The sequence below is a fragment of the Falco naumanni genome, chromosome 1 (genome assembly GCF_017639655.2).
Source record: "Falco naumanni isolate bFalNau1 chromosome 1, bFalNau1.pat, whole genome shotgun sequence".
NCBI classification, from domain to species: Eukaryota; Metazoa; Chordata; class Aves; order Falconiformes; family Falconidae; genus Falco; species Falco naumanni.
The window spans coordinates 51,111,010-51,127,829 of record NC_054054.1 but is presented as its reverse complement, the minus strand read 5'-3'; the positions used below and the strand labels follow the sequence as shown (position 1 = coordinate 51,127,829).

At 37.7% G+C, this 16,820-nt stretch overlaps 1 protein-coding gene across 9 annotated transcripts in view; it reads right to left on the bottom strand.

The window, feature by feature from the left end:
- Positions 1–16,820, bottom strand: part of PPP2R2C (protein phosphatase 2 regulatory subunit Bgamma) — a 207,203-nt gene that overhangs the window by 21,936 nt on the left and 168,447 nt on the right. For all 9 annotated transcript variants that reach the window (XM_040593589.1, XM_040593615.1, XM_040593607.1 and 6 more), the window contains one exon: positions 12,836–13,000. In XM_040593589.1, the coding sequence (XP_040449523.1) occupies positions 12,836–13,000 (165 nt within the window). The remainder of the gene's footprint in view (positions 1–12,835; positions 13,001–16,820) is intronic.

Below are 16,820 nucleotides of genomic sequence, written 5' to 3'. Positions count from 1 at the left end.
TGGTGAACCTCAGTAGACAGTCAGGCTTTCTGAGTCTTTCAGTTCTCAGCAAAATCAGTAGGGTTTTGGCACCTGTGTCTAGAATATTCTTTGAAAACTGGCAATTTGGTGAGTGTCATTTTCAAGTTTCAAAAGCAGGTGAAGAAAAGCCATGATATGAGACATGAAAATGTGCTGAAAGTAGAACAACTTTTTACTGTCAGTCAAAACAGAGTTTTTGTGTAGTCCACTGGAACATTCCTCTCTCAATTAATTTATCTATGACTATGATTCAGACTGTTGAAAGCAACAAGGTTACAGTTTCCATCAGGTGAAATAATGTTCTACCGAAAGTTAAGGGTGAGCATGTGGGCGAAGTAAGTGGGGTAATGCAAAAAATTACAGGCAATTTTCTTCGGGGGTGGGCAGTAGAATGCAGCCAGGTGTGCACATAAGAATAAGGTCTATATTTGAACATGTACCACACATCTAAATGGTAATGAACTACTTCAAAAAGGGTGAAAAAAACTTTTCTTTTCAGACAGATTGTAAACGAACAACTTTAAATAGCTCTTCAAAAATTTGCCTAGACATTCTGCAAAGCAGGTATTTTGTAATTATCCTGTCAGATTTTCAACAGAATTCTGATGAGCACAAAGCAATTATCGTTTTTTATACCTCTTCCCCTTAATCTGTCCAAACTATGTTCTTGGCTGGCATGAATTTCATCCTCCTAATTATGATGTGAAGTTGCTATTAAAATAAGGAAAAAAAAAAAAAGCAGCACACCACCAGCCTAACTGAACTACACCTTCATTTATAGCTGAAATATATCTTCTTGGATCTATGTGTCTTGTTCCCATGATTAGAAGAGTAATATTTGCACCTGGATACTCTGTATTTTGTTAATTAATGAGATTAAACTATTTAATCCTTTATCTGCACGGTTTGTCGCTTTTCCATCCTTACCACAGTAAGTATTAGAAAGACTTAGGTCAATTAACTGCAGAAACCAAGGCAGGCATGAAACCTTCATATCACTACAGAAAAATAGACTAGTAGAAATAATTAGTAGCAGCAATTTTTTGCATATAGCTTCTATAGTCAGTATAAACAGGACAGGAAAATTGTTACAGGAAATTACCAGCAGTTCCCAGTGCTAGAGAAAGCTTAGCAACTAGCAACATATGCCTGAGCAACCAAAACAAGGCATTAGGCTCAGAAAATGACGGTGAGACACAGCGTTCTTGGGCCTTAGCTATTTCTGGTTTAGCATCAACATAAGGCTATGGATACACTGCAAGAAAGCATAACCTTCATTCAGTTTCTAATACAAGTTGAGTAATTGGTGACTGAACAGCAGTGACAGACACGTGACTTGGAGTTCAGTTTGGACAAGCAATTCAGATTCAACCCTGGCCTCTTCAAGCCGATAGGAGAAAACATGTACTAGCCCACTGTTTGCAAAACCAGGTTTGCCAGCCTGCACTGGAAACACATTTTCTGTTCATTACAGTTTAGACTTATCTTTTGGAGGCTGCTCTTATGCCAGGGGGCAATCAGCACTCAAACCAGGAGACCTGAAATCTAGCCTACTTTTCTATATTGAAATAAAACTTGTTTGATCAGGACTTGGAATCAGAACTTTATTGAGATTCGGTTACAAATTCATCATACTATGTGACTAATTTCTTGATTAACTTCTTAATAACCAACTTTTGCCATGAAGAAGGGTATTTAAGTTTCTTGAAAACCATGTTCTTGATAATCTTCACAGTACTAATTTTATCAAAGACACAAAGCTACCTGTCTAGTTGCAAACTAATGGAACACAGGAGTCGCAAATGGCGGGGTGTGCTGAGCTTTCACGTGACACTGCTAGATTTAGATATGACCTTGACAATAGCACTACAGAACAGAAAAATACCATGGGATTACAGAGGGAAACTGAGCATATCTCTGAATACAGCTAGTGCTGGAGAGAAGCCTTCAAGGAAGACATCATTCCCACCCCTTACTCCATTAGCAGATACATGGATAAGCTGGGAAGTCTGCTTAGGGAAATAAAAATCCTCAGCCCCTTTCTGCACAGCTTCCTGCTCACAAGTTAAAAAACAGGGTAGTGTTTCAAAGAAGTCCAGACTTCAGAAAGAAGGATGGATTGTATGAAGGATACTTGCCAGAGCACTGTTTTCCTAAATTTTGAAGAAAATCATCAGCATAAAAATATGCTGCTTCTTTCTCAAAAGGAACTGCCATCTGCTGAAAAATAAACTCTCACATCTTGTAAAAAATTTTTTTTCAGTGTTGCTTGAATTTTTCTAATCTAATGTAGACATAGAGACTCCCCTTAGAATCAGTAGGACAGAAAAGGCATCTCTAAGGTGTGCATTTATCACGCAGATATATATGCAGATGTCTAAAATTTAAAAAAAAAGGCCAGGAACAGCTAGAATGGGTGGGAAGGTCCATCTCACTCAGCTTCCCGTCTAGACACTAGCCACACAAAAGCAGATGTTGGGCAGTAGCTAAGAAGCTTGTGGCGTACACGCTGCCCACTAACACCGCTGTGGCTCTCAAGTCAGTGAGCTGTACTCTGGGTGTCGTAGCTGCTGCCACTGCAACTTCCCACTTACTTTAACATTGCTGTGATTCCACAAACTTGAAAGCTATACATTTTGGACAAGACACATCCAATCAAAAAAACCCAAAAAAAACCCAAAAAACAAAAAACACCCCCCCCCAAACTAATCTTCAAATTCAATTCTAAACAAGAACTAATGATTGACAAAATTTAGAGCTACGCATGTGAGTGTAACCTTTCTTATACATGCTGTTTCTCAGTTTTACATTAATTGCCAAAAAAATCTGATAATGAGGAGACTGGAATGTCTCACTCCACTCAACACACACCACACAAACTGCAAGGGCCGTGAGGGTGAGGGCATGCTTTGAAATCCCACTATAATGGTCCGGAGAGAGACCTGGTAGCCACCGATACTGCCTTCCTCTTCAGCTTTGCGAGCTACCTTTCACTGCTGTATGATATTCCAGTTTCTCTAATATGTAATTGTGAAAGAGGGATATTGAACAGCTAAGAACACAGGAAAGTGATAAATCAAACAGCATTACTGTGTGCACTGCACCGAAAAACAGTGAGTAGAATGTAACTAACAATTACCCCAACAACAGCCAAGAATAACTCAGCCTCATAAAACATAAAACCCCCAGGTTCACCTAAAAGGTTTTTCTCTTTCGCTGTCCTATCTCCAAAGATGCACATTTTTTTATGGAGTCATTGGTATTCTCCAGATGCCAGAACCACGGAAAAATAATATTTTATTTGCTGGGCAGAGCTTTAATCATTGCAGGGTGTAAATTCTGGTATATGTGAACTTTAAAAAATAATCATAGTGCTAAAAATGGCTCATATGGTGGGTGCAGTGTCACAATCCAATACAGCATACAAAATCCTGTATTCCTCCCAAAATCATCGCAACAAGGAGTATGCAGGAATCTCTGCATTATACTATAGGACCTTCAGGAATTCCTCAGCTGAATTTTCAACATTCCTTCCACTTCTTTTCCTCTTACCTTCACACTTTTGCCTGGATGAAGTAAAAACACAAGCATCTGCAGCAGTGTTGCAAGACAAATAGTTCCAAAATACAAACACAAGTAAAATTTTTAAAAACAGAAAAAAGAATTATCTATTTAAAGGGAAAGCAGTAACAGTATCTGAGGTAATATGGGGCAGGGGTTAGAAAAGCTATCTAAAATAATGAAAGTTTATCTGGAGCTACTTTTCACTTTCAGTCAGAATTTGTAAGTGAATTATTCAGTTAAAAAAATCTTTCATTGCTTTTAAGAGAGCAAAACAGCATACAAACTTTGGTAAAATTTTGTTATTGTGGTCTGAGCACTTCATGATAACTGCAAGGGTCTACTGTTAAATATCAGTAAACAAAACAAAGAGAAACAGAGAATTAGCAAGGAAGAAGCCTCTTGATGCTAACACTGTGTACTCCTTAAGGCATAAAGGTATGAACCTTGAAAATTTCTGTTACTGCTGACCAATAGCAGAACTATGGATAAAACCAACTTTTTGCTATTACAAAGCCAAATATATTTAACAAGAAAAGCAAAGACGAATGATGCTTACATATATTGTAGAATCTGTAATTATCTAGGGGGAAACAAAAACCAAACCAGGGAAAACTTGAAGAAGAAAGTTTATCAGCTCCACAGATTTGGTAAGAAATTCCATCATTCATAGGATAAAATTGTAAGCAGTTTTAAATAGTCATTCCCATAGCAGAAAAACAAAGCGATCTTCTTTCTATGTCTGAACAAATAATACCTTATTAAAGCTTTCTTTCTAGGATATGGCTTACAGTTTCCTGTCCTGAAAACTTCTGGTTTTATAGCATTTAAGTGTTGTTACTTAGATTTCAGTTCCAGGAAATCCTGCACCATGAAATAACTCTCTCCCTCCCTCCGAAGACCAAAAATGGGTGCAGAAAATCATTGGATTCCTGTTCAAGGGTCACAGCTACAAATGGGTGAAGACAGTTTTGGCAACACTGGAAAAAGAGGCAGTGGGGTTAATGAGGAGGGAGAGGACTGTAGAGGTCAGTCAGCAAAAATGCTAGAACAAGAGAGGGAAAATAATTTTCTTTTTTATTATCCAAGCATGCAAAGAGTCTGCAGTTAGGATGAATTAAGGACTTACTACAGATAACCTCTGGGTTATACAGGTACACACACAACAGGTGTATTTCAACTGGATGTGAAATACTAGTAGTGGATCAGGTAAACTCCCAGGGGGCTTTAAATTTCATGAAAACAGAAAACAGATGTTCCAAGCCAAAAAATTTATCATCTAAATTAAGTCTCTCTTTCATTTTAGATCCCAAATGAAAATGGCTGTGATACCTGAATAAAACCTACTAGAAAACAGTACTTGGAAACGTATGGAATTTCACCCATCTTGACAGACCAGCCACAGCAACTTGCAAAAGGAACAAAACCAATATGCTCTCCTTATAGCTGCTACATAAACACTTCTAAACTTTCTTTTTTTCCTGAAATACATGGCTATACTAATCAAATATTTCTCACAAAACATGATCCTAAGCTAAAAATCTTACAATTCAACTGCACTCAAATACGTTTAGATAGTAAATTAGCACCATCCCCAAGGACAGCTGTGATTTGCTCCACCACACATATTCCATAAGGTTTAGTATAAAAACCCTAAATATCACTGAATTTATATAAAGATACTAATCACATTCATTTTTTAAACTCCATGATAGTTGTTCATATCGTTCAATACAGAAAGCATGGATGTGTGTGTGTGTGTGCCATTTCATTCAAGATGTGCTCACATCTTGAACTACGTGAAGTTTTGGTCTTATCTCTAATGCGGTAGAGGTCTCAAGAAGACACAAAAATGGGCAATAACAACAACCACAAGTATCAAATGACTTCCATGCAGGGAGCGACTAAATAGACTGGGGTGCCTCAGCCTAGGAAAGACTGAGGGGTTTGTGATTAAAAGTGGCATGGAAAGGATGAATAGGGAACGACAGTTCACTTTGTACACTGTCTCTTCCAATCAACAAATAGGGGTCATCAAGTGAAACTAGGAAAGGGTAAGCACAGAGCGGATGGTTCTTCATCCTATTCCTAATTAAGCTGCTAAAGACTTTACTGAAAGATATTGCCAATAGTAAAAATTATACACATGTTCAAAAGTAACTGCACAAGTTCAAGAAAAAAAACCCACAAACATGCATTTGAGTATTGTTAAATGCAGTAAGTTCACTCTCATTAAAGTCTATGAACCCCAAGTTTCCAACTGCAAAGTGCAGAGGCTAAAAATTATACACTTGCTCTGTTCTTGTATTTCCTGTTAACGTTGCTACTGCCCACTATCAGAGCCAGAATATTGGGCTAGAAGGACCTCTGTTCTCCCGGGTATAGTCATTATTATGCACTGTTAAAATATACTTTAGGATTTCATTACAAAAGAGTTCCTGAGTTCACTCTAAGTGAATCAAGACCAATTGCAAAGCTCTCTTTGAAATTCATGTCCATTCATGCCTTTTACCTTCATTATTTATGATACTTGTTTGATTTACTATTACTATTTACTTATCTTTCACTATCTCTGAATGTTTTACTGTTTTGTATTAAGCCAATCTGCTCTTACATTCACCTCCTTCAGAAATTTTCTTCCAAGATCAGGATGTTCTGCTAACATGAAAATCCTGCCTTCATGGTCTCCACTAATTTAAAGGGTTATACAAGTGTAGAAATTTTTGATTCTATGTTCATAAGCAGTCTAAAACACAATTACTGTATAAGTCATGAAGTATAAACAACCAAACACACTATTTAGCATTTGATATTACCATAGCCTGTGTTTGCTTATACTGTTTTAAACTGAAAAAGCAGTATCTTTTTGTATGCCAATTTTCTGTTTGTTTTTGTATAATTTAGAGAGCATCTCTCCTCATGCCCTGGTCACTTACACATCATTTTCATTGAGTAAAAGCAAGCTTCTGAAGTTACCTCCACACCACACACTGAAATACCACCTACCATAAAGCATTCCTTTATCCAATGACCCAATATTAAAACTAGGCTTCTCATCAATACCTCCAGAGAGTATGGCTTTTAAAAGCAGAGCCAATCAATATTTAAGAATCTGTTTTACCATCTGCAGTGAGTTGTTGCAGCCTGTCACAAACCACAAGGGATAGTGCATTAGTGCTTGAAAGGGAAAGGCAGATCAATAGCTAAAGATCAGTGGGTGGGAGCTTCACTACAGAGTTGCTTTTATTAATGTAACTTATCCAGTGAGTTTGTTAATAAAGAGAAATGGTGCTAAAGAGAGCAAGGAAGTGAAAAACCACAAAGCTAATCTAAAAGATCAAGCCTCTTTAAACCTCGGTCTCACAATAACTTATGTGTGTGTTTAATGCCGTGTGTTGTGAGCAATCCCATGGAGTTAATGAGACATAAAACTACTACTTCTCTATAGCCAAATCCATGCGTAAGTCTTTCCAAACTTGATATGTAAGGTTAGTGATAAGTGGGGATTTTTTCCCCCTAGTGAAACAGGATCTTGAAAGAATAACGTTGAAGACATTGAAAAGCAGCATTTGTTGCTATTACAAAATTAAGCAAACAAGACAGGAATTTTAATAGACTGAATAATTAGAGCATTCTTACAGCAATTATTTGTTTTATCTGTGTGTGGTTGGGGAAGAGGGGTTAATGAAACACCTCTTCAATCATAAATCATTTACCATTGCTTCAGGCTTTTCTCTTTCCTCTTACGATTTGATAGCTAGAAATACACAAATCAGGGTTTTTCCTTCCTCTGATTTAATTTTAACATATCTTGCACAACTGGAGGAAATATTACATAGACATAATTGCATTTCTGTATGAACACTTTTGAATTTTAATTAGCCATGTTTTAAATGTCTTTATTATACATTCATCCAAACTGCACAGAATGGAAGCTTTACAGCCATGCTAAAGGCAATGTTCTACCAAATTTCAATGGGATTCCTGCACAAGGAAGGATCCCTTCCAGGATCTAGTTTAGCATGCGTGAAATTGTAGTAACAGATCTTTAGTGACAGTCATAATTACAAAATTATCAGAATACAGGCACATTTTTTCATTGGGGATATAAAATCAGCAATGAATATATGCCTTTGTAGTGCATGCTTACAAAATAAATCCAGAATTAGGATAAGCAGAACAAGCCTTTGCTGAAGCACAGAGTCAAATCATTACGGAAGCTTAGATAAGTTTCACTCCTGTCACATGAAACCTTGCAGATTTTGCCTGAAGTGGACATTACTTTGACAGTGGCCTCTCAATGCACAAAGGAGAATGGAGGCTGTCTCTTTCTCAGATGATAGCCTGACATGAGACCAGATGCAGAAATAAAAAGCGTACTTTAGATGTAAAGCTTACACTGAAGAAAAACAAGTTGTCTCTTTTCCAGTCATACAATAGCTGTCATTCATTTGGAAAGGTCAATATTAATTAGCAAATCCAGCAGGGATAGTCTGTCACAGGCCTTTTTGTGCATCTGGTTGTTCTCTGTTGCAAATGAAAGATAATCCATATTCAGCTAGAGGTCTGAAAGCTGTCTTGTCTGAAATGCCAACCTCCTTTAAATGACTGGTATATATAATTCATCTATTTTGAAAAATTCAACATGTTCAAGTAGATTATCCTTGATTTCTGTTTTGGCTGCTTCCACAGTTCTGAATTCTGAAGTTTAAAATCAAAGGTAATCTCAAAAAAACCAGAAGTTAACCGAACTGAGTTACATGCCAGACTGACAGAATAGTGGTATTTATCCTTGGGGAAGGGCTGGCATTTCTTTCATGCCTGGATTTAAAATAAAAACGTGGAAAAGGACTTTGGGTGGCATCTTTGGGTCACAAACCAAATGCCAAATTCACTCTGCATTGCTCCATAGATCATTTTATACTTTTCAGATATTGATTACCTATGCCATGGAATCGGGAAGGCACCAGCTGAGTTGCTTTGTCCCTTTCAGGGAAAGTCCAGAGAAGACAGCTGTTAGGACATCTACAAATGCTTCTTCAGTCAAAGGGAGGGGGGCTTTAAATGGCTCCTGTTACAGACCCAGATGTCAGAGGCTTATGAAGTCTGTATGGAGGATGGAAAGCACGAACTAACAGTGACAGAGGCTAACTGCATTATGCAGCCTAAAGGTCTGTATTTTGAAGACCACCATGGCACATGGAACAAAAAACCTGAAACTGCAGCTCCTCTTTCCTTGAAGTGTTTTGTTGTAAATTTTGCACAAGGGTAATGGATAATTAGAAACAGGGGTTTAGCCTATAAATACGTATTAAGAAATTAACACCAAAAAAAATCCTTAAAGCAACATATGGAATTTAAACAAATTACAACTTCACAAGTGTGCAATGACTTTAATATATTAAGGCTATTACATGGAATATCAATAGGAGTTATATTCCAGTGATTTAAATTTCCATGTTTCATAACTATACAGTTCCTATTTACCACTTAATACTGAATTTAATAATTCTGATTAATTACTGAAAAAGCTCTTCATTTTTCTTCATTTTTTCCAACGTCACATGCTCAAGCTCAGTTTTCTTTAGCTGACTGCTTTACTAGATGATCTGTTGAAACAAGGTCTCTATCTGGTCTGCAAGTTGTTTGGAAGAATATTATCTCCATGCACATTTATAAGGAGCTCTGAACAGAATATTAGCAAGAAAAGATCAAAACCAAATTAGCAACTATTTGTTAATTGGACAGTTGCATATTGTACTGCTGAAGTATTTTCCAGTCCGGATGCTCTTACTGCAACAGTATCCTCACACTTCTCTTCCTTTTCACCTGAATCCCTTGCATGAGAATTTGTGGTATCCGGGGTGGGGGGTATTTCTTTTATTTCTTGGATGTTCCCAGCTAACTGCTCTAATAAGAATACTTTTGCAGCTGCTAGTTTCCCTTGTTCTGCTGCTGTCACACATTTCCCATATACTGACTTCTTTCTACACTGCATTGCCATGCACGTTGCCTGAATAACACCTCAAGGACGACCTTTGGGTATTTTGCCACATATGTTATTTAGATGAAAGCTTCCAGATTATTTAAATTAATCCCCTATTTCTTCCTGCTTGAGTCTGACTTTCATACCTGTTTTAAATCTTTACCTATAACCCCATGGACTGCAAGGACACCTTCTTCCATATTCCCATCCCTGCAATATTCTAAATAAGCAGAAATATTAATCTCTTTTTTCACCTCCTCTCCAGAATATTTTGATCGAATTACGTCCCACTACTTGGAAAGTCTGATAATAATACAGAACACTATTATGTACTTATCTCCCCTACGGTTACAGATTGGGCTTTCCTGGATATCCATTTGTAATGGCCACATATGCTTTGCTTCTGGTTGCTCACTCAGCATTGCGTGATCTATTAAAGAGGTGTTCTAAGAAGCAGTTTCAGGTAGTCTATTAGAAAAACAACACATTTTTATCCCACCTTATCGGTATCTCAATGACCATTTAACATTCAGCTACAGACCTCATATTTTTTCAATGCCTTATGGATAGATTTGGTTCTGAGAATTTTTCTAAGGGACAGAGGTCCCCATTACAACTCATCACACAAATTGGCAGCTTGCTAATAAATCTCAGCATAGGCATCAAGGATGAGTAGATATGGAAGAAGTCTCTTGTCTCTTCCACATCAGAGCCATAAAAGATTTCTAAGGGAAACCTTGTAGTGTTGCTATCACTAATGCCAAACAAACAGATTTTGCCAGTGAGCTTAGCAAACCAGAATTCTTCAAGAACACTGTAATTTATTAACATCTTGTGCCAGTCACACTACACGTATTAATATGTAATTTATTTATACAGTATGACACAGTAATTATTCATGGCACTCTCTAGACTTGTAATAACAGAAGGGCCCTTCCCCCAAAAGCTGCAACCAACTTCAACCAAGCCACAGAGATTTGGATAACAAAGGGTCTGAAAAAGGAGTAGACCAAAAAGTTCATATGCTTCGCATCCAGGTATTTTTTTTAAGTTTTACATTGTATCTTTTATCCCTAAAAATAGGCACACCATTACAACATCGGAACAGCATCTGAAATAGTGATGTTAGACTGAATTGAGAAAATAGGGTCGCATTGCAGAACATGAGAGGTTCTATAGTTTTATATATAGTGACTATAGTTGTAGCTGTTTTGGTTCAGAAGTGAAGTTAGTTATGAGGAAAGATTGAAAGGTGAGGTGAGCTAGGAGAATAGAGTACTGATCATGAACATAGAGCGCATGTAAAGCAACTGTAGAGAGGAATCTGATGCACAGTAAAGATACTGGAGAGGCAATCGTGCAAATATTTGATTTTGCTGACGGATTATTTATTATATATTCTTTCAGGTTGCTATGGGCTTTATATAATTAGTTTTTCTTGCCTCTGAGAGCTATACTCAAACCACTCCAATCAGCACTACATGGGCCTATTTCTCTTAACACTTCGCAGTTCTACCATTGCTGTATCAATTTTGTATTATACACACTCAGCCTCTCAATGAGCTTGACTTGAGTTCAGTGCAGCAATGCTACATTAAATGACTATTTTCTAACTCACAGATCTGGAAAATGGGGTTTAATCAATGACCATGAGACCTTGCATTCCCTTCTGGCACAAAATGCCTTCTTTCATCCAGGCTTACTGTATTGTTGTTAAATAAGTTATGATTGGCATTTGGCACTGAGTTACAGAGGTACAGAGGCCTTATTAGCAGGAAGAAAGGAAAGCATTATGGAACAAAACAATTAAGTGGGACAAGATAACTCACAGCGATGTGCTAGACTGTGTCATGCTCATATTTCACTTCATGTCATAGAATTCCCCCTACAAGCACAAGAGGATATAGCTAACAAAGGTAAACCACTCCTCTGCTTAGGAAATGGTCCTGAAAGGTTGTTTTCTGTAATTGGAGGCCACATCCTAAGAGGTTCTGAGCATGTGCACTTCTCCTTGTGGCCAAAAGGCCTAGTCATAGGCTCTTAACTACATTTACTTCAGTTAAAAAAATAGCTATGTGCTAAATCTGTGCACTACTTGTATCTCACTTAAATATTCAAATGTCTTCTTCCTCCTCTCCTGCCCTACTAATAAGATCTGCCTAGCTCAAAAGGTTCAAGAAGGGTATCAAACCTCTTATGTGGCTCTGGCACTAAGAGAATTTCTCTTGAATTTCCTTTCCAGTGTTTCAACATTGCAAAAGAAACTAAAGACCCAATTCTGTGAGACAGAAGTGTCCTGGAAGCCCCAGCCTCGAAGATGGCTAAAGCAGAGCAGCCACAGTTCAATCACCAGGTTCTCAGCTCCTCATAGATACCAGCCAACACCTTTGTCTGGTGGTTTTCAGTCTCAGAAGATCAGTAATAAAGAGGTGGTCTGCACAAGGCAAAGTGGCTAGACTTGCCAGATTACTGGTGGGAAGAACCATATTCTCTTTTATCTAGACTATGAACCAATATAGTAAAACATTAGGAACATGCATTTTCCTTCATCCTTTGAGAACACAGGCAGTCCCATAGTTTTAACACTTTGCTTCCTTGTTCTTATGCAAGTTTCAGATGTGAACTGTCATGAATTGGTGGGTCCATCTCAAAGTCTCACATGCTACATAAAATCACTTTAGGACAGATGACACCTTCCATACTAACACAGTATCTTCCCTGTCCCTCGTGTCCGTCCCCCCCCCCCCCCCCCCAATTACTTATTTCCTCTGTATCTGTATTTACAGACACGCTATTGAAAAAGTACATACAGGGAATGCTGCACTAAATTTTTAGGAATGATGCTGATATTTTTTAATCCAGAAAATGGATTCAAAATTTTGAAGGCTATTTGATTGTCAAAATTTACTTGCTGCAGTATTTAGAACAGCAGTGGTATATTCAAACAGTATGCTTATCTACTTGAAATACCTCCCCCAGCCCTCTGATAGTTCATTTGAAAGGAATCATCTCTCTTTTGCTAGAGAGTTGTGGGTTCTTCACTGGTTCCTGCAGTAAGAACCACAAGGGCAACCAGTCACAGACATGACTTATCAAGTTCATAGGTAATACTTGTATAGATGAGAAAATTTTCTTCCTTTTGATGTTTTATTTTCAAGTGTGCCTGCAACAGAGAAGCTAATACGCTGAGGTATGCACACATATACATGCTGTCCATGGATAATAAGAATTTAATGACATCTGGGGCTCAATGAAGCAAGGACTTACGCTTGGAATGTTTGTCACAGAGGGCTGATGCCCTCATGTCACAGAGTCTCAGGGATCCTTTGCTGCTGCTGTAGACAAAGAGATTGCAGTGATGGGGATGGAACTCAGAGGCTGTAATCACTTCCGTCAGGTCTTCCATATTGGCTGGCTTTATATCTACAATATCTGAATGGAAGTTTCATTAAGGAAAATGCAGTTGTTCACAGGTAAACCATGACTCCTACTGCCTTCTTGAAAGAAGCATGTAAATGTCCATAGATTTAACACTTTTAGATAAAGATGTACCGATTTGTTCGGCAGTAGGGTGTTTTTAAATTTCCATACCTGCCCCTTCTATGCCAAAGAGCCACTAGATACCAATGGTTTTACAGCAGATGCTATTAGTGGGTCAACATGTGCCCATACTGTGCAGAGACATCAAAGAAACAGTATTCCAGGGGATACAGAATTCTCACCTTCATTAAAAGTAACAAAGAGCAGGTAGCTATATCTCCTGTAGTTGCCATTGAAATCACTGCTCTATCGCAGATAATACTGATTGATAGGGAACAATGCACAGCTCAGATCTGCTCACTTCAGTAAAAGCTCACTGGCTTTTATGACCACGCAAATTAAGCTAAAAAATACACATAGCTTAAGTTAAAAGCCTCAAACAATGAATGTACTTCTCTTGCAAAGGCAAATGTGGCAAACACAGAAGCACTTATGTAAATAGTTTTGTGTGAATATATACTAATATACCTCCTTTCTAAAAACAAAATTGTGGGCAGTATATTGATTGTGCTATTTGAATACTTGTGAAAAAAGCATCTGAAACTGCATTCTTGGGGTTTTGTATGAATGATGCTCACTACTGAAATCAATATAAATTTCTAGTGTCAGAGAATTGTAGATCTGTCATTTAAGTGAACATATCTGGAAAAAAAAAATACTTCAAAGATCTAGTTTCCCAAGCACAAACCTGTCAGCTGGATAACCAAAAATTATCCACACAAAGTACAGCTCACATACTGCCTCTCTAGCACTTATATATCCACCCATACATATTACCTGCCTTGATGAGCCTAAAACCCCAGACCTGTTTGGCGTGTATTTGGAGGAGAAGGCCAGCCTGTGGAATATTGCTTATAAAGAAAAGAATGAAAGAAAAAGTCCCATGGGGGGGGGGGGGGGGGGGGGGGGGGCGTAAGAAGAGAGTAGATGCAGAAACATAAAATGAAAGGGATATATATGTAAAGTAGTACATTTAAATAAGATTGTACATTTTCATACGGCCCTCAGCAATCCACTGTAGATAAGCCATCCAAATGTTAACAAATCCTTCGAACAAGAAGAAGAGTAACATTACCCTACTTTATTGACGAGGCTATGCGAGAGGCAATAAAGGATTTGCATAAGATCACATGGGAAATGCATGACAGAACAAATTCAGATCTACTGAGTCCTAGTTCAGTGCACTAAACACAAATCATCTCTGTGCCTGGATTCCCTGAACATAAAATTTGAATCAGCTGATGTTCAAAATTTAAACATCTCAGAGGACAAGATAAATGAGAAAATCTGTTTTACTGATGGCAAGAGGAATCACATATCATGATACCAAGCCTGTTTCTGTTCCCACTGTGCCTGCTTCCCAACTGGAAGACCTTTGATTGATTTCTGTGGGAATGCGGTACAGTCTATCACCACCTTGACATTCTATACTTTGATCTTTCCCAAAAATGCAGATCTGGGATGCTACAATGAAATAAAACATAATACAAAAGATTCAGAATAATTATCTTGATGAGTTTGTACAGACAAATACATCATAGTAATGCCTTTTTTTTTTTTTTTTTTTTTTTACACAGAGTGATTTAAAAAGAAAATATCAGCAAAACTATGAATATCTTGTGACATTTAATAACAACCGGGAATGAATTAATGTTGCATTTCAACTGCATTCCCACTTACTTGCACTATCACATTTGCATTCATCTCTAAGAATCCATCCTGATTAATATTAGCGCAATGAATGTTAAGATGTAGCAACATTGATTTACCCATTTTATAAAGCATCACTAAATATTTCTTGAAAATAAACTGGAAAAAATAACCCTTATTCGGTTATTTGTATCTGGTAAATCTGTCTCAAGAAATATCTTTAAGTAAAAGCAATTGCTTTCAGTGACTGAATCACTTTCAGAGTTCAGAGAAATTATAGTAACTCAATACATGAATTTTACCTCTCAGCAGAGAGATGAATAATTGCTGAGTGATGAGAAAGATATAAAATATAAATAGAGTATGTGAAACAGTCACGGTAAGTATCATTTTTCTGGATGCTGAAGACAATATTGATGAATTCTCCTTCATTGCATGAAATGAATAACCTTATGCTGAATAATGAAATTAAATATTCCATTCTCCTGCCAGAAAAGCAGAAAATACTTGAAACAGACTGCATTTCCTGATGTGATCTAAATCTCCACTAAGAAAGAAACTTATCGCCTACTGAGGATCATAAAGAAAATGCACCACTGAAAATTCATCCTTCTGTTAGATTTAGAAAAATTAAAACAATAACACTTGTATTGATCTAAACAATCAAGGGAATAGAGAGTTGCAAAAGAGATTTACCCCAAATGCATTTGTAATAATAGATGGAAAAACAGCCCTTGCTTTGACAGCCACAGAACCCAATGTATCAAAAGAAGAACATGTCACACAAAAGAACATTTTCCTCCTCTCATGATTTTTGCCATCTATTTGAAAACAATCAAGTACAGCTTGACATGTGATGTGTGGGAACTGTATTTAAACTAGCGTACATGGTAAGGGCAAGCATCTCCCATGAGACATTTCACATTTCTATTTTTCCATCTTCCCTTTGTGTCTTTTTCTTCCTTTTAAGCATAACGTTGCACAGCAGGAAAATATATAAAAAATTAGACCAAACAGTGTGCTTCAGAAACAGGCCCTTTGGTGAACTTGAAGAGCTCAAAGAAGAGGGAATCTGGCAGAAACTGATTAAATGAAAATTCCATTGCTAAAGGGAAAAGTATTCCAATGGCATAAATCTGTAGAGTCTTCTCCTATGCTATCATCTTCCCTCGCAATCACATCTCGTGGAGATGTCTTGAGTGGGGCATGGTCCCTCTCCCCCAGTTCATTCACATCTCAAATACCAGTCACATTTGACTGCTGTTGTGCCACACATAACATGGTTCATTTTCAGAGCATGTACAAAAACAACTAGGACCAAAGCTATCTAAGACAGAAAGACCAAAGAGTTCACCATTGGCAGTGCACTATAATACATTTCTGTTGTCCTAAAAAAGCTGGGGTTCCCGTGCATGAATAGGGTAGTAACTGCTCCTAAGAAAATGAAAAAGGTCCTTACACTGCTTTGACTCCCACAAGTGTTTACCAAGAATAAGGCATTTTGATCCCTAGTAGATAACTACACTAAGGAAAAGCTGAACTGGTACTTTGCCAGCCATGGGCTGGAATGCATTGGCAAGTATTTAAATTCATTAACATTAAAACAAGGAACAGAAAGTATCTTCTTGCTCGTAAAAAACAGAACAGGTCTGTCTCTCCTAACCCAACCATTTGCTGTCTCATATACCCAGCCCCCCCTCCAAAATGGAAATTAAAGGTCTAGTTTGCTTGGAGACAACAGCGAGAGATGACGCTCTTGGAGTTGAGTTAGTAGTTACAAGTCCAGGAGTTAATTTTGGGAAAACATACAAAGATACTCTAAGGCAATGCAAGCTTTAACTTTGGCTAAGAGTGCCTATATTCTTTCCCAAAATTATTCAGGAACAAAGGTATAACATAGGAGAGCAAGTAGGCAGGACAGAACCTGACTGAGAGGAGAAAGGAGGCTTTAGGGAAAGACCTGAGGGAGGGGAGGGAGGGAAGCAAAGCAGTGGGAAAGGAAGGAGGAAAGAGCATAAGGAAAGGCATGATTAACAACCTGCAATGATACACAGTGAGGGAT